The sequence below is a fragment of the Anomaloglossus baeobatrachus genome, chromosome 8 (assembly GCF_048569485.1).
Source record: "Anomaloglossus baeobatrachus isolate aAnoBae1 chromosome 8, aAnoBae1.hap1, whole genome shotgun sequence".
In the NCBI taxonomy this organism is placed as follows: domain Eukaryota; kingdom Metazoa; phylum Chordata; class Amphibia; order Anura; family Aromobatidae; genus Anomaloglossus; species Anomaloglossus baeobatrachus.
The window spans coordinates 249,519,683-249,546,737 of record NC_134360.1 but is presented as its reverse complement, the minus strand read 5'-3'; the positions used below and the strand labels follow the sequence as shown (position 1 = coordinate 249,546,737).

The 27,055-nt window shown below is 45.6% G+C and overlaps 1 protein-coding gene across 1 annotated transcript in view; it reads left to right on the top strand.

Annotated features, from left to right (window-relative positions):
- Positions 1-27,055, top strand: part of TRABD2B (TraB domain containing 2B) — a 444,445-nt gene that overhangs the window by 400,340 nt on the left and 17,050 nt on the right. Inside the window, 1 exon segment of the mRNA XM_075320534.1 lies at positions 1,880-2,131. Within this exon segment, the coding sequence (XP_075176649.1) occupies positions 1,880-2,131 (252 nt within the window).

Sequence of the window (27,055 nt, the reverse complement as noted above, 5' to 3'; positions counted from 1 at the left end):
TAGTGCTTCCGATTTGAGTTCCCACAACCACCACCAATAGGGGGAATCCTCACATGGTAAATTTGATGCAGAAATTGCCTGCCAATCTGTGCAATTAAAATCTGCTTTAGATCACAGCAAAAATGAAATGGATGAAACTTTGTAAACTTTCAAATATGCTCATGCTGTGTCACAATGACTATGGAACAGCAGGGAACCGGGGCTCCAACGCTAACCCTCAAACTACAGGCCCCTAACCTATCCCTAACCTCAAAGATACTCCTAATGGTGAAAAGGCCTGAGTCAACTTCCTGGCCCCGCTCCTGACCAGGTCTGATCTAATTACCCCTCCTCCAGGGAGGGACTAGACAGGAGTGAGATAAAACCCACAGAATGAGACAGACAAGGGAAAATCCAAAACTCTGTCACACAGCACACACAGAGGTATAAGACAATAAGGGATTGGGAGGAAAACAAGAGCAGGAAGAAAGCAACAAGACAACAGGAGTAAACTCCACAACCGTTCCAAGCAGAAAGCAACACTTTTACCAGAAAGTCTGGGACACCAAAGCTCACAGACCAACACAGAAAAACCTATAGCTGGCATGAGAAGATTTCATCCAGCATAAACAGGAGGGGAGCAGATGTGATTGGTCTATCCAGCACATGGGATCAAAGGAGCCTCACAAGCAGACTAGAAGAGATTAACTCTTGCTAGCCTGCCTATTAATCAGAACACAGCAGGTCGACGCACATCTCTGCCTGTGTTGATCCCAGACACCAGAGAAACCATAGGGCAGGGTGTCAGAATCTGCAATATGAACAGAGACTGATGCCGCCATGACAGTCGGGAAAGTTTCTGCAAAACTCTGTGTGACATTCTATAGCAGAAATTCCATAGATCTCTGTGGATTTCTCCACTATCAATCTCCAGTACCAAATGAGGATTTTCCTTTGTATTTTTGAGAGATTTAAAGGGATATGCCCTGCAAAAATCCCTTTGCCACACGTGGGCTTACCATAACAGTACCAGTCACATAATGCACCACTATGACCTGTTCCGGCTCCTACAATGTGTGCCACTCCTTTTTTCCCAATGTCTAGAATCGGTAAGTGAAGAGTTAATGGAGCCACCACTTAACCCTTACACACTCTGCCATGGTTTTTCATGTCTTTCTGGACCGTCAGGATGCAGAAAATGATGTTTGTGATGTCCTTTCTCAATGACCATGTTTTGTAAATTTTGTATACGCCATGTTAAGGCTAAAGCTCCACTCTGGTGTATTCCTTATTTCACCCCTGGAGTGGTATTGCTAATGTCTGTTTCCTGCCCCTAGTAAAATACTTACCAGCCGCCGTCTTCTGCTCTTTCCAGCATTGTTCCGGTTCTGTTTCGCCATCCTGTGACCACATCTTGACTGACTTGAGGTCACAGCTAATTATCACAAATTTTCAATGTAAGTCTATGAGAGCCTCAATCTGGCTCTCATAGACTTACATTGAGAAGTGACTTCTGGTCCTCCCAACACACGCTTGAGTGATCCGGCAGAAGGTGACTGGACTGGAACCAGAACAGCAAAAGATGGCACCTGGTAAGTATTTTTCTACGGACGGGGAACATACATTAGTGATACTGCCCTGGTGGTGAAATAAATAAAACAAACAAACCGGAATGGTGCTTTAAGTGAATGTATAGGCAAATCAATAATTAAAATATATAACATTTATATTATTAGGTTGAAGTTGGCATCTTTCTTACTTTCCAGCTATCTCTACTTTTTTTTCTTTGCCGTCCATTTGTTGACTGTTGATATTCTGAAATTTCATCAGTTACAAAAGTCAATAATAATGTTTTTAAAAAACGTAGTGATGTATATTTATTTTTATTTCTAATTTTTAGCACAAAATCAGACCACAACCCGGTTGAAGGAGAGACAACAGATTCCCCTTCGTTGAAGTATTTCGATCTTATTCCATCCGCCTCATCTTTTCCCGAAGACGGCGATGAAGAAATGCTGCCACCGCACCTCCTTCTACCAGATAGTATTAGTCAATTAGAAGAATTTGGGAAACAGAACAATTGGCACAGGAAACACCACAGGAACCAGCGCAGGCGGCAGTTTAATGACCTCTGGGTCAGGTTGGATGACAGGTTTGTACTTCTTCTGCAATCCATTAAAAGGGGAAGTCAACTCTGCAGAGTCTTGACATCCCGGTTCATTCTTCATGAATCTGTATATCTCCTGGGAGTTCTCATGTTTTAGCAAATGTTCTCATATTCATGGTTTGAGTCTTCATTTTTTACAGTGAAGATGATAATGTTTCATAGTATGAATAAGGATTAGTAGAAGGGGTAGCACCTTCAAGGAGTTGAGCTTGGTGTTCTTCTAGGAGACCACCAAAGGAGTCACAAGACACTTGTGTTTGTGTGGTCCATTCTTGGGTGGTTCGGCAAAAATGTGTTTTCAGAGTCAACTGGCTGCAGGGAAGATGTTACTTGATAAACGTCTGCAAAGATAAGGATCATTGATGGAGAAGCATCATCTATTTGAAGAAAGATGAGGAAGTTGGTTAAATTAGGTTGGATTTTATGGTCTTTCAAGCTAGGACGGTGGAGAGTCAACTTCAGCAGGGAGGACATTGACGAGAGTTCAATCAGGATAGGTAGCTGGAGATAATGTAGCATTGAAGAGGGACACTGTCAGGGTTCATGGATTGAAATTCAACAGCAGCGAGGAGGAGGAACAGTGAGGAGCCATCTATCAGGCTAAGTGGGTGGAGATTCAGCATCACCAGGAAGAAGGAACATTGAGAAGCTCTTAATCATCTTAGAAGGGCCTAGATCAGTGTTTCTCAACTCCAGTCCTCAAGACCCACCAACAGATCATGTTTTCAGGTTTTCCTCAATCAGGTTTTCAGGATTTCCTTAATGTTGCACAGGTGATGGAATTATCCCCTGTCTAATATTTAGGAAAACCTGAAAACATGATCTGTTGTTGGGTCTTGAGGACTGGAGTTGAGAAACACTGGCCTAGATAAAGTTTATTATTAGGGATGATCGAATACCTCAAATATTTGGCTTCGCGAATATTTGCCGAATAGGTTGCCGCTATTCGACTATTCACGAATATTCGATGCGCAATGTAAGTGTATGGGAAACCCGAATAACAACTATTCGGAACTATTCGGGCTTCCCATAGACTTACATTGCGCATCGAACATTGGCATAGCGGCGACCTATTTGTCGGATATTCGCGAAGCCGAATATTTGAGGTTTTTGATCATCCCTATTTATTATTTAAAAATAATAATATAGTTACATAGGTTCCTCCAGTTCTCATATCCAGCGTATAGACTACTGTCACCCAAGCCCCGATCCTCTGTTTTCGTCATTGCTGTCTACTACATTATACTCACGGGAACCCTTTCAGGTTTTTTTTCCTGAAGAGGTTATTTCCGCTCTGTAGACTTTATTCAATAGTAACTGTGAAATTGAAGATGTCATGGGCCCTTTGAGAAGAACTTGGGCAGATATTATTAACCTCGCTTCACCAGATTATTTTTGGAAATACTGTAGTCTACCACCTCTACTAGACAGCGATCTCTACGTCTTGGGTGCTGCCTTCTGGTCTGATGAGATACCTGTTATGTCATTCAATCGCACCATGTTTCTTACTTCATTGCACATATCTAAATGTTGGCGTTACAACTAAACATTTAATTTCCTCTGACTGCCTCTGAAAGGTAAATTTCCCCGTATGAATCAGATCTGTTTCCATAACAGAGAGATGGAATGCGATACCTTTTCATTAACATAGGAAAATAATTTCCTCCTGAAAGCCAGACGGCACGACTCTAACCGGGAGTTTGCGGTGAGCTCATTCCTCGCCATATGGCGGATTTGACGCTTTACATTTTCAGCATCATTTTTTTTTTTTTTTTTTTAATCCGGCTAAGATACTATTTTTCCTAACAAGAATAAATATGGAGACCGATTCATGATTTTACATGTTTCTGATCCAAGCAAAAATTAGTTGACGTTGACTGGAATTGGTTTTGCCGCCTTCCTGTATATTGCTTTGGGTGGAAAGCAAAAAATAGCATCGCCGTCCATGTTTCCGTTTTTGAGTGGGACCTTTAAAAGCTTCATAAAGTATTTTGCTTCAAGCTCATTATTAACCCTTATAACGACAGATCTAGATGAATCTTGCAAGGAAATCCTCGATAAATGCGTCCAAACCGCGGGCAGAATGAATCAGATCCTGGCTGCACAATTGCTGCTGGGTATGTGTTTTTTTGTTACCCATGTCTTTCACCATAAAAAAAATCACTAGCTGTACCAATCTGCATGGGTCACATTGACCCCATAGCACCTGACATTTTAGAGAAAAAATAGTTTGAAAATACAACTGAGAACCAAGGAATAGATGTGACCATTCCGGCCGATTTCTCCCCACCCTGCTCCAGGTGATTGACAGGTCTCTCTCTCTAGTGGTGTAGCTAGAGTCTGATGGGCCCCGGTGCAAGATTTGGGCCTGCTCGCACCCCCTGCATGTTAGGCAGATGTATGGGTCTTTGTAGCATTCTACATCCTTTAAAGATACATATTTTGTCCCCCCTCTCATTAGTTAGTAATATCCCCATCATCTACTAATGCCCCCCATCCTGGGTCCATCCTTGTATATATGTCTCGCATTCCGGTATATATGACCACCATTTTGGTATATATGACTCCCATTCTGTGCCCATCCTGATATATCCTCATGTGCAGCACCATGGATTTAACAGTGTTCTAAAGATAATAACAATATGTCCCCATCTTGATATATACTGTATGTCTCCATCCTGGTATATATGTCCCCACCCTGGGCCCATCCTAGTATATATGGCCCCCATCCTGGTATACATGTCCCAAATTCTGGCATATATATCCTTCATCCTGGTATATATGTCCCCTATCTATATCTATGGGAGTGAATGGTGCTGTGTTGTAGCACAGGTGTCCTTGCACTGCTCTGCCTCTCAACAGCAGGGATGGTGACTTACTCACACTGGGCTGACCTGCACCTCCCTGACTTGGTTTCCCGCGGTCATCCACAATGTGAACCTCCTTCCTCCTATTTCCCAAGTCTGTGCACGCCACAAAGGTCTCCCGGGAATTCACCTAGGGCGCGCATGTGCGCACCTGCCCTGCTCTTAAAAGGTTGGCGCGCCATTTACCGGAAGTGCCTCTCAACCTATCTCTGAGAGGCACTAGGTACTTAAAGCACTATCCCACTAGGGAAGGGGCCTCAGCAACTTGGTCAGTTAGTGTTGTCCGCCTACCTAGCTAGTTGTCAGGCCCCTTTGTCCACTGTCAAATGCCTGTGCCAGTGTCCTTTGACCCATACCTGTCAACCCGTCTTGGCCGTACCCTCGGTACCCACCTATCCTGGCCGAACTGTCTGCCTTAGCCATCCCGGCTGTACCTGTCAGCACTAGAGACTGTGCCTGCCCGTACTGTCTGCTTTAGCCAACCCCAGCTGCACCTGTCAGCTCTGGAGACTCTGCTTGTCTGAACTTAAGCTTCGGGGTCGTCTTCCATAGTCCTGGCCACTGTCTTGGGGGTGGCCCCTGGTGTCTGGTTCAGTAGGCACTTAGTGAAGCCACTCCTACTAAAGGGTAAGCTTGGGTTTCCTCTGTGGCCCAGTGGGTCCACGGACACTTGACGCCCTATCGTCACTGGTGAGCGTTATTGTTTTACACCACACACAGTTGTACACCACACACAGTTGTACACCACACACAGTTGTACACCACACACAGTTGTACACCACACACAATTTGACACTGTTTTTGTAAGACGTGAACCATGATTTATACTCCTAGAAACCCCATTAATCTTAATCCTTAGTTCTATTGCTTAAATGTAAAAATAAGAAACAAAAGCTTAAAAGGAGGCCATTATTTCTGAAGTTGGGTTTCTATGTAGAGCAATGGGTGACGCCTCTTCTATCATGTCAGTAGCGTTTTACAGATCAGACGTTTGCGCTCTCCATATTCAATGAATTATACAGCGAGGACACATCTGTCAAATTAAAGCTCCTGACAATCGTTTTCCATTTTATGTAACAAATTCTGATTATTTGACTTTTTTTCTTCTGGTAACAAAACTGCCTCTCATCATATCAGCGATTTATCAGAGGTGAACGGGGTAATCGCTTCCATTTGGGGAAAGTGCTTTCAGCTGAAGTTGTTTTTTTGAAGTCCAACATTTTTCTCTTTTTATTTTTACAGTGGAAAATTTTTGAGAAATAGCTTCCATCATCATCAATTTCTGCATTTTTTTCTGATTTGCCCCCACTTTGGATGGCATCTGATCTCACTGAGAGCCCAGCCGCCCCACGTGTTTGTGTTAGATATCAAATGGAAAAAAATATAAACACATGTGGGCCAAGGAAAGCACCAAGAGCCTCCAGTGCGAGAGGGGAAATCACTAATGGTACAAGTACATTTTTGAAAAGTCCAAAAACAACTTAACGATCATGGCAGGCACAATGTTGTGTTCTTGTAGGGAAGCAAGAACTCCAGCTCCACCTTTCCCCGCCAAACAATACATACTGATGTGTCCCTTTTTTTACCCTTCCTCTTGACTCAACATGTCCTGAGATGAGTGGCACTGTCAAGACTAGTGAGGATATAACAGGGGACAGGGGCTCCTGGACTGGCCCTCAGACTAGGGGACCTTAGCTACCCCTAATCCCAGAGTTACCTCTGATGGTGAGGATGTCTGGGCCACCTTCCTTTCCCTGCTCCTGACCAGCCCTGATCTTATACCTTCTCCCACCAGCCCCTGGGGACAGCTGGGGTAGGAGTGATCAAGCTAACAGAAATAGACAAACAGAGGAAATCAACTCTCTAGCTCATGGCACACACACACAGAGTGTTACGGCCCCTGGGTCTGTTGCTCTACGTTCCCCTTCTTCCCCTTCTGCTTCTCGTTTGCGTCGTTCCAGTCGTTTGGGAACTTCTTAGCTTCCTGAGTCTAAGTCCCAATTTTGAGCTACTGAGCATGCTCACGGACTTAGTCATTTCTGAGGCTAAGTGTGTACTCTCTTCTGAGCATGTCTGCGATGTGGCATTACATGATTGGCCGTGGGTGATGTCACAGATGATGCGGGGATTACATGGTCCTCGGCAGGTGACGTGGCATTACATGATTGGCCGAGGGTGATGTCACTTCTCTCGTTGCTCGTTACTATTGGCCCAGGTTCGTTCCTGTTAATTATCCTCCATCTTGTGGGCGGAGCCAAGTTTTTATAAAGGGCCCTGGAGCCCGCCTCTCGGCGCTCAGCCGTTACATGCGCTTGTGTGGGAGTAGACGCTCCATGCGAGTCTGCATAATATCCCCGCTACCAATCTCTATAGTGGTATCGGGTTAGGCAGGGACCTAGTACCGATTCTGGCGTCGTTATACCCGCTTCCCATGCTTTAGGGGAGTCGGGCTAGGTAGGAACTTCTCCCCCTTCGCTCCTGTTTACTCTCTGCGGATAGCATAGAGAGTTCCCTGGCTCCTTATAGTGCGGTTAGCACACGGGGCTTGGACAGGGACTTGCACTTGAGCCATTTCAGAGAAAGCTATTGCTCTCTGTTATCAGTTGTCATATTACACTTCCTCTATGAGCATAATAGAGGTTAGTTCTTAGGTTTGCCTGTGACCATTAACAGGAGATCGGTGCATTCTCTCCTTACCTAGGAGCATTGTTTATGCTTTGTTAATTTACTAGCTTACTTCTGTGAAGTAACAGAGGTATTTCCTATTCATATGGGGCAGTCGCCCTAACTTATTTATTTGTCACCACATATTAGTTTACGCTAATACGGTACTCGCTGTGAGTTAAACAGAGTGTGTCGTACTAGTCCTTGTGTTGCTGTGAAGTAACAGGAACAAGTACTACTCCTGTGGTACAGACACCCTCTTCTGCTGTCACTAGCAGCAGTTGCACGGTGGGCCCTGACTGCCTGTTACTCGTAATTAGTTATAATACCAGGCAGCCCCGTAACACAGAGCTTAGGAGGAAATAAGAGCAAGGAGGAAAGAACATGACAACGGGAGAACTCCACAACAACTCCATTCACTAAGCAGGATACAACAGCACAACAGCATGCAGACCGCTTTAGCAAATTCTATAGTCGACATGGGAAGACGGGCTCCACCAGCTTAAAAAGGCATGGAGTATCTGTGATAGGTCTCCTACAACAAATATTTTCACAATACTCTGCCAGGAGATGTTTATACTATATGCATGTATTAAATTTGAGCAATTTGGACCAAGACTTTAAAGGGAACCTGTCAGGTCCATTTTGCACCCAAAACTACGAGCAGTTCTGGGTGTATATTGCTAATCCCTGCCTGACTGTCCCTGCATACAGTAGCATAAATAAAGAGATCTTTAGAAAAAGTATTTCTAAAGCTCTTTTATGATAATGAGTGCAGGTAGGGAGTTATATCCTACCCTAATTCCACCCTCTTAGCATGTTAGCACACCCATAGGGGTTTACTAACATGTTATTCAATGCAGCATCATCAGCAGTGCCGCTCGTACCTGTGTTCGCTGTCACCGCTGATTGATCAGAAGTCCCACCACTTCCGGTCATGCGCACTGGACCTCACTGAAGCCGGGACACGTACACCCAGCTTCATACTGCGCATGACCGGAAGTGCCGGGACTTCTGATCAGTGGTGACAGCGTACACAGATACGTGTGTCACAGCTGATGATGATGCATTGAATAACATGATAGTACACCCCTGTGCTAAGAGGGCAGAATGAGTGCAGAAAGTAACGCCCTTGCGACTAGTCCCTGCGCTCATTAGCATATCATAAAAGATCTTTACAAATATTTTTTCTAAAGATCTCCTTATATATACTAGATACAGGGACAGTCAGGCAGGGATTAGCAATATGCACCCAGGACTGCTCGTGGTTCTTGGTGCATATTGCACCCGACAGGTTCCCTTTAACTTATCCTCAAATTTTAGAAAAAAATCAAACATACTGTATCTGAATCCAATTTTTATGTGATTAGTTTTTCGCAATTACGGCAAAGTGGTTCCCAGCTGCTGTTTTTCTGGATAATAGATTGGCTTTAGGGGCTTAAGAAAAGCCGCCTTCACACGTCCCGCTGTGCATCCTCACTCCGATCGGGTGGTTGTATTCGGTCCAGTGTGGTGTCTTCCTCAATCATGGTGTGCATGGCAACTCCATGATAATCCAAGGCAAAGTCAACGCCGAAAGTGCGAGGAGCTGCAGAAAGACCTCGCTTTGGATGGAAGAAGAGGTTACCTAGGACTGAAGAAGACCACCAGATTGGAGCAGGGGTGCAGGAAAATCAGCACATATGTTTTTCTGTGAGTGTGCAATGGCTTTTTTGCTCCAAAAAAGAATTACATATATATGTAATATTTATAAGTTCACTTACTGAAACATATCAAGACCTTATGCTCCATGTCAGCAGCACTTCCAAATAATGTAAACTCGGAAACCTTCCATGGGGGATCGCAGGAAGAAGCCTCCCCTCCTTAACACGGAAGACGCAGCTCGTGGTCTTGTGTTGGGCCGTGGCAGCTGCGTGTTGACGAGTCTGGGTCGCCCTCTCTTCGCCTGTCTGGTTTAATATAAATAACGTCTGCCTGTCTATTCCTGTCCTCCAGATGTTCATCACCTCCATGCTGTCCTTAATTAACCCATCTTCCACATGGTCACACTACCCCGTGCTTACATATCCAAATTGCCCAAAATTGTCAGAAGTAAACAGACTTTGTAACATCCATCGTAGAGACAAGGACTGCTCTGTAATGGGCGATAAACAGTTTACAGCATTTTTTCAACCTCTGTTCCTAATATTGTATAAATATATAAGTATAATATATACTATATTTATATATTATAGTATACTATAAATATATAGTATAAAATCTAAGCTGGGTACCCACATAGTTGGGTTTTCAGAAAATTGCCGTAAACATCACATTGTGGTCGCAACCCCTGAACCCAGTCCTAGGCCGAATGCACACTACCGTAACATGCTCAGGCTACAATTATCAGCCCCATTGAAGGTCTATTGACCCAAACCTGCAACTTCATATATGCCTGCGAGGCTGTTATTTCATGTCAGAAGACCAGTGGAATTGTGATCGAATGCATGAATCTAGCCTTAAATATCTGGTGATGGCGCTTTTCAGGGCGTGAGGTATATTAGGCTGTATGTGATCATATGGGGGTCATTTTTCAGTTATTTAAGTTGATATATTAGAAGTAGAAAAAGCAACTTTGATGGTGTCTATACGTGGAGCCAGTTTTTCAGAAGTAAGCAGCAATCTTCTTTAGCAATACTGTGTCGAGGTACAAACAGTGTCGTGTTCAGGTACAGAGAACACGGAAAATCCATTAAAAAGAGAAGATCTGCACCTCTCCAAGTTCAAAGGAAAGAGAAAAGGGGATAAATCATGTACCTGGGTGAATAATTATTTTGCATCAAATTTGTAGTTCTGCAGATCATCTGTTTGTATTGATCTGCTCCTGGTATGTTGTGGGGAGCATCTACCAAAAGGGGTCCAAGAAAATATAATCTGTTTACCGGTGACACAGTCATAGGTACACAAGACTTATCAGAATGGGGAGCAGTGACATATCTAGAGTCCGCTAGACCCCATTGCTAAATTTGGTATATATATTCCCCATCCTGGGCCCTTCCTGGAATATATGTTCTATGTGTTTCCCATCCTGATATACATATCCTTCATCCTGGTGTATATGAACCCCATCCTGATAAATATGTCCCCCAATCTTGAGTTCATCCTGGAATACATATCCCCATTCTGGTATACAGTTAGGTCCAGAAATATTTGGACAGTGACACAAGTTTTGTTATTTTAGCTGTTTACAAAAACATGTTCAGAAATACAATTCTATATATAATATGGGCTGAAAGTGCACACTCCCAGCTGCAATATGAGAGTTTTCACATCCAAATCGGAGAAAGGGTTTAGGAATCATAGCTCTGTAATGCATAGCCTCCTCTTTTTCAAGGGACCAAAAGTAATTGGACAAGTGACTCTAAGGGCTGCAATTAACTCTGAAGGCGTCTCCCTCGTTAACCTGTAATCAATGAAGTAGTTAAAAGGTCTGGGGTTGATTACAGGTGTGTGGTTTTGCATTTGGAAGCTGTTGCTGTGACCAGACAACATGCGGTCTAAGGAACTCTCAATTGAGGTGAAGCAGAACATCCTGAGGCTGAAAAAAAAGAAAAAATCCATCAGAGATAGCAGACATGCTTGGAGTAGCAAAATCAACAGTCGGGTACATTCTAAGAAAAAAGGAATTGACTGGTGAGCTTGGGAACTCAAAAAGGCCTGGGCGTCCACGGATGACAACAGTGGTGGATGATCGCCGCATACTTTCTTTGGTGAAGAAGAACCTGTTCACAACATCAACTGAAGTCCAGAACACTCTCAGTGAAGTAGGTGTATCTGTCTCTAAGTCAACAGTAAAGAGAAGACTCCATGAAAGTAAATACAAAGGGTTCACATCTAGATGCAAACCATTCATCAATTCCAAAAATAGACAGGCCAGAGTTAAATTTGCTGAAAAACACCTCATGAAGCAGCTCAGTTCTGGAAAAGTATTCTATGGACAGATGAGACCAAGATCAACCTGTACCAGAATGATGGGAAGAAAAAAGTTTGGAGAAGAAAGGGAACGGCACATGATCCAAGGCACACCACATCCTCTGTAAAACATGGTGGAGGCAACGTGATGGCATGGGCATGCATGGCTTTCAATGGCACTGGGTCACTTGTGTTTATTGATGACATAACAGCAGACAAGAGTAGCCGGATGAATTCTGAAGTGTACCGGGATATACTTTCAGCCCAGATTCAGCCAAATGCCGCAAAGTTGATCGGACGGCGCTTAATAGTACAGATGGACAATGACCCCAAGCATACAGCCAAAGCTACCCAGGAGTTCATGAGTGCAAAAAAGTGGAACATTCTGCAATGGCCAAGTCAATCACCAGATCTTAACCCAATTGAGCATGCATTTCACTTGCTCAAATCCAGACTTAAGACGGAAAGACCCACAAACAAGCAAGACCTGAAGGCTGCGGCTGTAAAGGCCTGGCAAAGCATTAAGAAGGAGGAAACCCAGCGTTTGGTGATGTCCATGGGTTCCAGACTTAAGGCAGTGATTGCCTCCAAAGGATTCGCAACAAAATATTGAAAATAAAAATATTTTGTTTGGGTTTGGTTTATTTGTCCAATTACTTTTGACCTCCTAAAATGTGGAGTGTTTGTAAAGAAATGTGTACAATTCCTACAATTTCTATCAGATATTTTTTTTCAAACCTTCAAATTAAACGTTACAATCTGCACTTGAATTCTGTTGTAGAGGTTTCATTTCAAATCCAATGTGGTGGCATGCAGAGCCCAAGTCGCGAAAATTGTGTCACTGTCCAAATATTTCTGGACCTAACTGTATATGTCCTTATCCTGGTACATACGTGCCTATCCTGGGGCCATCCTGGTATATATATCCTCCTCCTGGGCACATCTTGGTATATATGTCCTCATTCTTGACCCCATCCTGGTATATGTGTCCTTATCCTGGTACATATGTCCCTATCCTGGGCCTATCCTGGTATATTTATCATCGTCCTGGGCACATCCTGGTATATATGTCCCCAATCCTTGCCCCATCCTCGTATACATGTCCTCATCCTGGGCACATCCTGGTATATATGTCCTCATTCTTGACCCAATCCTGGTATATATGTCCCTATCCTGGGCCCATCCTGGTATATATGTCCTCGTCCTGGGCATATCCTTGTATATATGTCCCCATCCTTGATCCCATCCTGGTATATATGTTTTCATCTTGGTATATATGTCCGTATCCTGGGCCCATTCTGGCATATATGTAACCATCCTGGGCTCATCCTGGTACAGATATCCCCATCTTGGTATATATGTCCCCATCCTGGGCCTCATTCTGGTATATATGCCCTCATGCTGGTATATATGTGCCTCATCCTAGTATATATGTCCCCATCCTGGTTTATATGTCCTCATCCTGGTGTATATATATACCCATACTGTGCCCCATTCTGATATATATGTCCCCATCCTGATATATATTTCTCCATCCATTCCTGAGCCCATCCTCGTATATATGTACTTATCCCAGGCACCTTCCTGTTATATACAGTCCCCATAGAACACTGTCAATCATTGATGGTGTTATACAGAGCATATGTATATGGAGAAGTACATGGCAGAAGGTTTACTAGTCCTGTAGTGATACTCTCCTGCTGTGATTTTATCAAAACTACAGCAAGCAGCCCAGTTAGTGCCACATCGCTGGAACCGTAGTTTCTGTCTCTAATAGTCGCAGATTAGGTGCCAAAAACCTGGTTACAAATTCTCTTTAAAAGAAGATGTAATTTTTAGATACTTTGCCTTTAACACAGTTTTGTTTTGTTTTTTTTGCTTTAGAAGTTGTGCTTATTTATTCTTCTTGGTGCTTGTATAATGAAATAGTTCCTTATTTGATCTGGATACTGTTGATATAAAACCTTGCAGCGGCTCAGAACCGTCTCCTTGTAAATCCATCGCTCTAGGATGTTTGAGGAATGTCGAGCGTTTGTTATAGAGAAGACACTTTGCTCGTAATCTTGTTTTGAATCCGACCCAAGACCACCCAAATGATTTGTCTTGGCGAATCAGGTTTGCTTTTAGCGATGTAATATGAATTGCTTTTGTTTGGCATATAACAATGTCCAGGGTTCTCGCTCGTATGACATCGTTCACATCCCGCAGGAATAGTGTAAACATAATTCCACATCTTATCCGGGACGGAGAGACATCTTTAAGTGATTACACTCGGATTAGGGCGTGAGCAAAAATTTTTTTAATACAAACAGTAATTTATCAATATGTCGTTAAGTCCGTTGACACATTAAAAAGACCATTTAAAAAGATTGGTCTGAACCACTATAAAAGGCTTTGCAGGTGTTAAACCTTGGTCTAAATGATATTTAAATTATTATTTAATTATTATAAGTGTAGGTTTTCTTCTACAGTATTATATTATTTTGGGCTTTCAGCTTTACAAACTAGCTCTCCTTCAGAAGGGAAAAATACTTTAGCTGAATCAGACACCAATTTGTAGAGAGAGATTTTTGGGAGTTTTTGACCATCAATCGTTCAGAGCAGGTTCTTGTGTTCACACGAACCGGAGACGCGGACACACGTAGACCCCCCATTAAATTCCATGGGTTTGCACACACATCGGTGTTTTGACATGGACCATGTGTCTGTGTGCTCCACACTGAGACATGTCCGTTTTTTCTCCAGCCACACGGGTGTCACACGGACCGCACGCTGATGTGATCTGTGTGACAGTGTGACACGTACCGGAGAAAACACAGGTGACGTAAAAATAAAGAATTTTTATACTTACCTGTCTCCAGCTCTGTTGTTCCTTCTGGGTCCGCTCATTATGCCTCATGAATATTCACTGCACTCAGCACAGACCCGGAAGTAACAGCAGCGCTGGAGACTGGTAAGTATACCAGGTCATGCTGTCTGTGTGCTATCCAGATGTGAAACAGATAGCTCAGGGACAGCACAAGGACAAACACACATGCACACACATACTTACCTTCACCACGGACCGTGCAAAATATTAGTGTTTTGCACTGATATGTGAAGGAGACCCTAGGCAGTGAATGGAGCAGTGGTCAAGTATGTGCACTCCGCTTCCATAGGTAGCGAATGTAGTGATGCCATGCATGTGCACTCCGCACCCACAGGCAGTGTATAGAGCGATGGTCATGCATGTGCACACCGCACCCATAGTCAATGAATGGAGCAGTGGTCATGCATGTGAACTCCACTCCCATAGACCCATTGCAGTGTTTATAGAGCAGTGTTCAGGTCACATATTTGCAATTTGTTAGCATTAGTTTGACTCTTACGCTTTGGCTTTTTCATGATACATTCCTGCATATGAAGAGTTAACTTGCAGTGAGAAGAAGAGAGTCACGGGCACGAAGATCTAAGTGTAGACATTAAGTTGATTTACATATTATAAGGTGCGAGAAACCATTTTTATTATGTCTTTTTTAGAAGCAACCTTAAATCTTTTCTTCTGCGGAAAAACCGAGCTGCAGCCGTCTGCCAGGAATGGTGCGCGGAGCTGAGAACGGGCCGTAAATGTGACCTCAATCCGGCAGACACACAAAACCAACAGAGCGTAAAGCGGGAATATGGATGTGAATGCAAAGCTTAAAAATACACAGTCCTGTACCGCGTCCAATACTCATTGCTAAATAGTGATGAGCGAGCAAAAAATGCAAGAGTGCTTGGCACTCGCGAGCAGGTCGGGCGCTCGGACGGGCAAAACTCAAGTAACGAGTGTAATGGAATCATTGAAAATGAAATTCATTTTCAAAATATCGTTGCTCGTTCTAGACGCAGGTTGTTCGTCGTTCCTGAGGCAGCACACATCGCTACGTGTGACACCCCAGGAACGACAAACAACAGCGTTCCTGCGTCCTCCGGCAACGAGGTGGGAGTGACGTTCATGCGGCTGCTCTCCGGCCCTCCGCTTCTATTGGAGGCCTGCTGTGTGACGTCGTTAGGCAGGTAAGTTCGCGGGACACGCACTAACGATTTTGTCCGCCATGGGCAGCGATTTGCCCGTGACGCACAAATGACGGGGGCGGATGCAATCGCTAGCGATGTCGCAGCGTGTAAAGTGCCTTTTACTCCCAGGTTGCTGCTGGAAACAATGTTGTCAGAATATTACGCCACATTTATGGACTAACAATAAAACATACAAAACTGAAGATAAAATGGATTTTACAGGAGAAAATGTTAGTAAACATTCTATCCTGTATAATGACTTGTATATAAGGCAAAATACAAAATAGAAGAAAAAAGAACAACTCCTCCATCCATTAGGGTCAGTATTTGCTCACGCTTTCACGCTGCTGAATTTCCTCATGAATCCCACACCTCTGCTCACTTACTTTTTTTATGTCTTTGCGTGCGATTTTGTAGCATTTTTGCCTCGTTTTTGATGCATGCCTCTTTATCTCAATACATTTTGTTCAAAGACATGAAGCAGAACAAACAAGAAGTAGACCAAAGCAAAGTAATGTCCCTCCACCTACATATTATACACTTGCACCCTTTAGTGCCTTTTATGTTGCACTAATAGCTCTTGTTAGCCTTTTTTTTAACCTAATAAATAAAATAAATAATTTAAAAAAACGACGGGGGTCCCCCCTTTTTTTGATAACCAGCAAAGGTAAACCAGACAGCTGGGAGCTGATATTATGAGGCTGAGGAGGCCCATGGTTATTTGGCTCTTCCCAGCCTAAAAATAGCAGCCTGCAGCTGCCCCAGAAGTGGCGCATCACATTAGATCGGCCAATTTTGATGCTGTTCCTGGCTCTTCCCAATTGCCTTGGTGCAATTGGGGTAATGGAAGTTGGGGTTGATGTCAGCTGTGTAGTGTCAGCTGGCATCAAGCCCCGTTGTTAGTAATGGAGAGGCATCTATCAGATACCTCCATTACTAACCCAGTAAAGCACACTCTAGCCCTGGTTCACCAATTTATGGAAAAAAAAAAGCCATGCCGATCCAAAGTAGACCACCTAATCTGATGTAGCCCACAAATGGAAACCTGCAAGGTATAAAAAGAGAGAAAGAAAAACAAGATACTGTCCCTCATTCAGCAGTTTATTATTATAAAAAATAATCCCCTCAGCTCCGACGTCCATGGCATTCCCACGACATCCACTGATTCTGTAGCACAACCTATTGAGACTCGTTCTGAGACTGATGCTTCATAGGTCACTCTCATTCAGGCTGCGACTGTGATGAGCAATGTTGACATCCGTAATATTACTGCTCATCACCGCTCTCACCAGGTCACACAGGGGGCAGCGCTAGACCCGAAATGTCTGATGTGAGGTGTCGACAATAACTCAGTAACATCCCAACCACCAGACACCTGACCAACCATCAAATCAGTACCCACAGCCGGAGGGTCACCAATGGGTGTGACATCATCTCTTCTAGTCTAGTGTAGACAATCTCAACTTTTTTAATAAAGAGAAGGAAACGCATAACAAACTTTTAAGAGGCTAAAACAAATGTTGGTAGAATTTTTTTTCAGTTTTAGAGATGATCTTCAAAAGAGTTTTTCTTCAATGGACCAGCTTTGCTCAGGGATGGATTGTTTGAAGGGAGATCTTCAGAGTCCAGCCACATTTAGAAGACATTATAATAAATGTGCTGGACCCTACACTAAAGTCTAAAGGGGGCTTTACACGCTACGATATCGCTAATGCGGAGTCGTTGGGGTCACGGAATTTGTGACGCACATCCGGCCGCATTAGCGATGTTGTTGTGTGTGACACCGATGAGCGATTTTGCATCGTCGCAAAAATATGCAAAATCGCTCATTGGTGACATGGGGGTCCATTCTCAATTATCGTTACTGCAGCAGTAACGAAGTTGTTCCATCGCTCCGTGTGACGCCGCAGGAACGAGGAAGCTCTCCTTACCTGCCTCCCGGCCGCTATGCGGAAGGAAGGAGGTGGGCGGGATGTTCCGGCCACTCATCTCCGCCCCTCCACTTCTATTGGGCGGCCGCTCAGTGACGTCGCTGTGACGCCGCACGGACCGCCCCCTTAGAAAGGAGGCGGTTCGCCAGTCACAGCGACGTCGCCGGGCAGTTAAGTACGTGTGACGGGTCTGGGCGATGTTGTGCGGCACGGGCAGCGATATGCCCGTGTCGCACAACAGATGGGGGCAGGTACCCACGCTAGCGATATCGGGACCGATATCGCAGTGTGTAAAGCCCGCTTTAGTCAACTATGGGACCAACAATGCCTTTAGACTTCAAACGGGTGAGCCGTACTCATACATTCTCACCAGTCTTAGGCGGCTCACTAAATAATCAACAGAGATTGGTATTTAAAATGCTCGTACCCACACTCTGAATCAAAACCAGTTTTGCATCTGATTAGAGAGCAGCAACAGGAATATTTTACCTTCCTGATTTCTGCAATGTGGAGTTTGGAGATTTTTATAGTAATTAGACAAGTCTATAAAGCACCAGCGAAGTATTCAAGATGATCAGGCTGGTGTTAAAGAGGATCCACCACCAGGATTTTCCTATATAAACTAAAGCCAGTGCTATACTGGTGCTATCATGCTGATTCTATACATACCTATAGTTGTGAGATCGGATGTATAGTTTCTGAAATACAGGCAAGTAAAGTTTGTGAAATGCACTGTTACGTGATTGATAGCAGCTACTGAATATCTAATAGGTGGGTCTGGTTTTGCGATTTATTCCCACCCCTGTCTGTCTGCCTGTCCTTGCTCCCTCCTTAGCCCCCCTGTAATAACAGAGGCAGGGGGAGGAAGGACAGTTAGACAGGGGCGGGAATAACTAGCAAAACTCGACCCACTTAATTAGATATTCTGCAGCTGCTATCAATCACGTAACAGTGCATTTCACAAACTTTACTTGCCTGTATTTCAGGAAGTATACATCCGATCTCACAACTAAAGGTATGTATAGAATCAGCCTGATAGTACCAGTATAGCACTGGCTTTAGGTTATATAGGAAAATCCTGGTGGTTGATCCTCTTTAATATTCATTTTCAATCCCTTTAATAAATGTTTGCCATGAAAATAAAAAGGATGTACTTAGAGTGGTAATTGGTGAAGCATTTTATCAAAAGGTGTGACATGGTAACTTGAAGTGGGGGCGCCTAGACTGGCCCTCAGGCTAGGTACCCTAAGCTATCTCTTATTCTAGAGGTAGAAGAAAAAAGTAGAATGCCCGCTCACTCTTGAAAATGTTATGGAAAGGAATCACCAAGTCCGCACAGATAACATCCCGGCTCAGGCTGCAGCTTCAGAAGCAATAATGGAAGGATTTCAGCTTAAAAGGCAGTAATAAAATATTCATGCTTTATATCAATGATATGCCCCCTGAGGAGTCTAGTTGGTGCCAATTCCACTGTGACAATATTTTAATGTTTTCAAATAAAGCATGAAGATTTTATCCCTGCTTTTTCCCCCTGGGATTCCTCCATTGTTTCTTCTTATTCTAGAGGTACGCCTGAATGTGGCAAGGTCTGGACTGCCAGCGTAGCCCTAACTCCTGTGCAGCCCTGGACTAATACCCCCTCTCCCCCACCCCCAGGGAAGGTCGGGACAGGAGTGATGAATCCCACTAAAACAAACAGATAGGGGAAAACCAAAGCACAAACTCACTGCAAGCACACACAGAGGTAAAAACAATTCATGCTCAAGGATAAATAAAGATCAGGGAGGAAATAAACAGGATATTTCCACAGCACACCAAATATCACTCAGCAGTTCACCAATAGCTGGATCACAATGCAAAGTGACCGGTATCGCTGGAGCAAAGCTAGAGCTATAATCAGCATGGAGGAGTAGGTTCCACCAACTTTTAAAGGACTGTGATAGGTCTTCAGTAACCTGTGACCCTAGCAGTAGTTCACAGGCCAGCAGGAATTAACTCTTGCTAGACTAATCACTAGTAAGCAAATGTGTCGCCCTGGGCAAGCCAGGGGACACAGGTCACACACCACCACACCCTACATCCCAGTTAGGAACACCAAAGCTAACCAAAAATCCTTGTTGCCTTCCTCCAGAGGCTGATGATTCACACCAGGGGGTGGGCCAGGCGGTTGGCTCCGCCCACCGAGGAGTTCACAGCTCTGGAGGCGGGAGAAACCAGGCAGATAAGCTAGGGGAGTGAAGGAGTAAACAGCTAAGATGAGTTAAGGAAGTGAAAGTAGAAGGAAGTAAAGTGGTAAAGGAGGAAAGCAAGAGTGGTGACAGAGAGAAAGCCTGAAGTAGTCCAGCTGTGTGCAGGACAGGTTAGCAAGGTCAGCAACGGCGGTGACTGTCTGGAGGGGGACCGTTTGGAAGTTCCTGGAAGGACCGCGGACGGGTAGTGGCCAGGCGGTCTGGAGCAGTGTTCCGAAGGACAGTCAGCACCAGGGCAGGGGCCTCTCGGACCCTGGCAAGGCTAGGAGTCGCCAGAATTTGCCAAATCCGTCAGTGAAGGGGACGTAGATCCCCCAACAACCAAGTCCCGATTGAAGGCAACAGCCCAACCAGAGTAGGAGAGACACCGCCACCGCCAAGGCACCAGTTTCTCAGGGCCAGCGCCTGCGGGCAAAGAGTAGAGCTCCCCCGGTCCAGCTTGAAGCCGGGGAGCGGGTTACCGGTGGGGACCCATCGCAACCAACAAGTAAACAAAGGTGCAAGGAAGAGGGACATCACCGTCACCTACTGGGAGAGCAAGTGCAGCCGTCCGTGGGAACCGTCTTACCAGCCGTTTGGTTTACCGTAAAAACTGTGTCAACGTCTCAGGCTGAGTGAGTACCACAGTGCCGCAAGGCACAGCGCTGCCCCCGCGTCCCTGCGCCCACCAGGCCCTGCACCTCTCAAGCCATCACCGGGCCCCGGGATTACCAACCCCTACCCACAGAGGGGCAACACAACACCTGGCTGCTCCGCATCACCATCCCCGGGATTCCCATATAGAGCAGCGGTGGTGCAATCACCACAACCGTGGGTGGCGTCACGGACAATAAACTATCCCCACACCCAACAAACCCCCTTTCACTCACGGGCGAGGAGTGCCGCTCGAGAAACCCCCGGGATCCGGCCCACAGCTCGAGCCACCACTGAGCAGCAACCGCCGGACCCGAGCAGAAGGGGTGAGCGTAGTGTGCTGACACCCTCCTCCCTGCCCGCGACACAAACAATGGGTCGATGATGAAAAAAAAGCACCAGGTGGCGTGTCAGACTCTGCAGTGTGAGCAGGGTCTGAAGTCGACATGATACCTGGTCACTATAGAGCAGAACACCGCATGACACATTTCCCTGAGTTCTTGAGGGAGACAACAAGCCGCTGCCTTGGTCATGGTACTTGTATACAGGACTATGGCAGTGGATGGAATTTTTGCTTTCGAAAGAAGGAAAGCCCAGCTACAACTTGTAGGACAATGACGTTTTTCTGCTGCTTCTCATTTTTCCATTTGAAACCACAGATCAGGTGATGAATAGACGGAGTATTTGTGTGCACGCGAGCCACAGAGACCTCCATAGTTCACTTCTCGGACCAGAGCCCCACACTTGGTTTGGCACATCTAGTATTTAAAGAAGTGCTGCGCTGCTTCTCCGAGAACCTCCAGGTCTGTAATCGCTGAGCGGTGTTTTCTTTCATCCCGAGGTATACATTACCCTCGCGCAAACCTGGAGATTTTCTATTAATATTTTATAGCATATATTCCATTGCCTTTCCCATGGCATCGCCATTATATTTTCCTGGGCTGGTGTCAGATATTTACCGCAGAGGAGGTTGAGGAAGCCGTCGGGGACAGGTAATAGCCCTTTGGATAGTGCATAGGTATTCCTATAATAAATTGTATGGTAATTTCCAAACTGTCGTTAAAATAAGGATGTATAAATTGCGCCGGCCATTGTTTCTTAGACCTTTCGATGCTTTAAACTTTTATAGATTTGGGTGGAAAATAATCTAAAGGCCTTCAATATATTTATAGACCGGTGGGTGAATCCATAAAAAGTCAAATTGTCTGCAATTGACGCCTTTGGGTAAAAAAAGGTGGGGGGCGTCTGAAAACGGATTGAATATGGACGTAATTGTATCATGAGGTTTGTAGCTCGGATTAAGTGGGTAAAGTTGAAAATTGCTCGTAAAATCAGGTTCTTGCTAAAAATCCTCTGCGTTCTCAAGAATGGATAGATTTTTCATTTATTCAAGACATACGATACACTGACACAGCGCTCATCAGCCGGTGCCTGAATAGTAAAATCACTTATGCATATAGATATAGGTGAGAGTAAATATCAAGCAGATAGCCTACGGCTGTTTCCCACGGTCGGCGCTTTTTCAAGGCATCACAATATTGTTGAAGTTGATATTACAAGGTAGTGGCTGGTAATGAGCCCCCGAGCATGGTAGTGCCCGCTCATCACTAGTTACCAGTACTGAGCACCTGAGCATGGTAGTGCCCGCTCATCACTAGTTACCAGTACTGAGCACCCAAGCATGGTAGTGCCCGCTCATCACTAGTTACCAGTACTGAGCACCCGAGCATGGTAGTGCCCACTCATCACTAGTTACGAGTACTGAGCACCTGAGCATGGTAGTGCCCGCTCATCACTAGTTACCAGTACTGAGCACCTGAGCATGGTAGTGCCCGCTCATCACTAGTTACCAGTACTGAGCACCCGAGCATGGTAGTGCCCGCTCATCACTAGTTACCAGTACTGAGCACCCGAGCATGGTAGTGCCCGCTCATCACTAGTTACCAGTACTGAGCACCTGAGCATGGTAGTGCCCGCTCATCACTAGTTACCAGTACTGAGCACCTGAGCATGGTAGTGCCCGCTCATCACTAGTTACCAGTACTGAGCACCCATGCATGGTAGTGCTCACTCATCACTAGTTACGAGTACTGAGCACCTGAGCATGGTAGTGCCCGCTCATCACTAGTTACCAGTACAGAGCACCCGAGCATGGTAGTGCCCGCTCATCACTAGTTACCAGTACTGAGCACCTGAGCATGGTAGTGCCCGCTCATCACTAGTTACCAGTACTGAGCCCCCGAACATGGTAGTGCCCGCTCATCACTAGTTACCAGTACTGAGCACCCGAGCATGGTAGTGCCCGCTCATCACTAGTTACCAGTACTGAGCACCTGAGCATGGTAGTGGTAGTGCCCGCTCATCACTAGTTACCAGTACTGAGCACCCGAGCATGGTAGTGCTCGCTTATCACTAGTTACCAGTACTGAGCACCCGAGCATGGTAGTGCCCGCTCATCACTAGTTACCAGTACTGAGCACCTGAGCATGGTAGTGCCCACTCATCACTAGTTACCAGTACTGAGCACCCGAGCATGGTAGTGCCCGCTCATCACTAGTTACCAGTACTGAGCACCCAAGCATGGTAGTGCCCGCTCATCACTAGTTACCAGTACTGAGCACCCGAGCATGGTAGTGCCCGCTCATCACTAGTTACCAGTACTGAGCACCCAAGCATGGTAGTGCCCGCTCATCACTAGTTACCAGTACTGAGCACCCGAGCATGGTAGTGCCCGCTCATCACTAGTTACCAGTACTGAGCACCCGAGCATGGTAGTGCCCGCTCATCACTAGTTACGAGTACTGAGCACCCGAGCATGGCAGTGCGCGCTCATCACTAGTTATGAGTACCGAGCACCCGAGCATGGTAGTGCTCGCTCATCACTAGTTACGAGTACTGAGCACCCAAGCATGGTAGTGCACGCTCATAACTATTTACCAGTACTGAGCACCCAAGCATGGTAGTGCCCGCTCATCACTAGTTACCAGTACTGAGCACCCGAGCATGGCAGTGCCCGCTCATCACTAGTTACCAGTACTGAGCACCCGAGCATGGTAGTGCCCGCTCATCACTAGTTATGAGTACCGAGCACCCGAGCATGGTAGTGCCCGCTCATCACTAGTTACGAGTACTGAGCACCCGAGCATGGCAGTGCACGCTCATAACTAGTTATGAGTACCGAGCACCTGAGCATGGTAGTGCTCACTCATCACTAGTTACCAGTACTGAGGACCTGAGCATGGTAGTGCCCGCTCATCACTAGTTACCAGTACTGAGCACCCGAGCATGGTAGTGCTCGCTCATCACTAGTTACCAGTACTGAGCACCCGAGCATGGTAGTGCCCGCTCATCACTAGTTACCAGTACTGAGCACCTGAGCATGGTAGTGCCCGCTCATCACTAGTTACCAGTACTGAGCACCCGAGCATGGTAGTGCTCGCTCATCACTAGTTACCAGTACTGAGCACCCGAGCATGGTAGTGCCCGCTCATCACTAGTTACCAGTACTGAGCACCCGAGCATGGTAGTGCCTGCTCATCACTAGTTACCAGTACTGAGAACCCGAGCATGGTAGTGCCCGCTCATTACTAGTTACCAGTACTGAGCACCCGAGCATGGTAGTGCCTGCTCATCACTAGTTACCAGTACTGAGCACCCGAGCATGGTAGTACCCGCTCATCACTAGTTATGAGTACCGAGCACCTGAGCATGGTAGTGCCCACTCATCACTAGTTACCAGTACTGAGCATGGTAGTGCCCGCTCATCACTAGTTACGAGTACTGAGCATGGTAGTGCCCGCTCATCACTAGTTATGAGCACCGAGCACCCGAGCATGGTAGTGCCCGCTCATCACTAGTTATGAGTACCGAGCTCCTGAGCATGGTAGTGCCTGCTCATCACTAGTTATGAGTACCGAGCACCTGAGCATGGTAGTGCCCGCTCATCACTAGTTACCAGTACTGAGCACCCGAGCATGGTAGTGCCTGCTCATCACTAGTTACCAGTACTGAGCACCCGAGCATGGTAGTGCCTGCTCATCACTAGTTATGAGTACCGAGCTCCTGAGCATGGTAGTGCCCGCTCATCACTAGTTATGAGTACCGAGCACCTGAGCATGGTAGTGCCCGCTCATCACTAGTTACGAGTACTAAGCACCTGAGCATGGTAGTGCCCGCTCATCACTAGTTACGAGTACTGAGCACCTGAGCATGGTAGTGCCCGCTCATCACTAGTTATGAGTACCGAGCACCTGAGCATGGTAGTGCCCGTTCATCACTAGTTACCAGTACTAAGCACCTGAGCATGGTAGTGCCCGCTCATCACTAGTTACGAGTACTGAGCACCTGAGCATGGTAGTGCCCGCTCATCACTAGTTATGAGTACCGAGCACCTGAGCATGGTAGTGCCCGTTCATCACTAGTAGAGATACAAAACAATTGCTGAGTATACTATGGTGGTCCATAACATCACTGGATACAGAAGAATACAGCTATGGAAACTGGATGGCTAGTGATACTTCCATGTGAGCATAAAACAAGGTGACTTAGTTTTGCAAGTTATTGCCATTAAATGTTGTTTACTCAAATTACAATGTAAATGGAATTTAACTTATGAGTAGTTCTTTGCATTGACCATTGCATTAAGCGTAAAGATGGGTCTGACGAGCTACAAACCACAGACATTACCCTTTAGTTCAGGGAAGCGTTCACTATTCAAGCCACTTACAGGGGCACTAACAAGTTGTGGACCACCCTGTTATTTTTCCAGAAAATGTGAGTAAATTGAAGGTTTGGCGAGAAAATTTATACATAAGACGTTGAGCGGCAAGAATGGAGGGTAACTGATACCCAGCGCAATACCCAATACACTCTAAATCCGGCCATGATAGACCTTCCAGTAAAGAGCGAGACGTGCCCTGTTAAGTTTTATATACATTTCTCCACTAATAACCTTTAATTGGTTTCTTGTAAATTTAGTGCAAGAACAATGGGCCATACAATGTACCATTCATGGGTCGCTATGTGCAATAATTCATTAAAGAGAGAACTTGCCCCATTCATAAGTGTTTATTTCCTCTTCATTCTAATGTTCGGTTACATTTATGGATCTGACTTATTAGACAGAAACTCAAATTACCACTGGAAAATAATAAGTAACTTATGATGTAATGGGGGGAACAAAGGTTATCAATGCGAAAATGAATTCAATTAAAAGTAACCGGAAACCAAAAGAATAAGGAGACCAAGGTCAGGAAGGACGAGGAGCGTAATGCGGGCGTCACATGAGACGGTCTACCGTGCGATGCATCGTCGGGGTCACGGTTTTCGTGACGCACATCCGGCACCGTTCACGACGTCGTCTCGTGTGACACCTCCGAGCGACGCAGAATCGGTCACAAATCGTGAGTCGTGTACATGTCACTTATTTTTTAAAAATTCGTTTCTTTTTCATGGCGCCGGTTGTCCATCGTACCCGGGCTAGCACACATTGCATCGTGTGACACCCCGGGAACGAGGAACACAGCTTACTTGCGTCCCGCCGGCAATGCAGAAGGAAGGAGGTGGGCGGGATGTTTACGTCCCGCTCATCTCCGCCCCTCCGCTTCTATTGGCCGGCCGCTGTGTGACGTCTCTGTGACGCCGAACGTCCCACCCCCTTCAGGAAGAGGATGTTCGCCGCCCACAGCGAGGTCGCTCAGCAGGTAAGTGCGTGTGACGGGGGTTTAACAACTTTGTGCGACACGGGCAGCGATTTGCCCGTGACGCACAAACGACGGGGGTGGGTACGATCTACGATAGATCGTCCCGTTAGACGCCCGCATAAGACGTGGAGAAGAGGACGCAACATTGAGCAGTCGCTATAATCATATAGCACTTGAATATCTCTCTACACATTCGTGTTATATCCACAGACCCCATAACAATTGGGAGTATGGGGCTCTCCGGATCCCCTTTTCCACCAGATGAAGTGACCTCATCTTAATAACGAGTGAGTAGAATAGCGTTGAAGAGTTGTCTGGGTTAAAAATTTTTGTGGCCTTAGCCTAAATGATGCGAAGTTTGAGTATCCGGGTAACCCTATTGCCACAGAAAAGTTTAAGCCAGGCAACCTATAAAAGGAGTAGCCCCAAATGGAATATTTAGCACCAACTCATCTATGGGGATCCCCACAATCGCCGGAGCACACCCTCATTGTAGGAGATTGAATAGACTTGTGAAAAGCTGTCTTCATCATCTCGTCACGCCAGGTACGGAGAAGTACCAAGCAAAAGGGAAGGGAAACCCTTTATCTAGGAAGATTGTGTCCCTTGACCAAACCTACCGCTGGTCCCTGGGGTCCCTCATCACCCTAGATATGTGCCACACCTATTTACTGAACCGGATACCTGACCCTAGGAATCCCTAGTGCTGGACCCTAAATAGGGAATGGATGGGATGAGCTCTTCATCAACCCCACTAAACACTATAGAAGACACAAGGAGGACACACGGGGGAAAATGCATGAACTACTTATCCACAGATGACTCAGATAGAAGTTCAGCAAAGTTTTCAGCAATGATACAACAGAGAAGTACA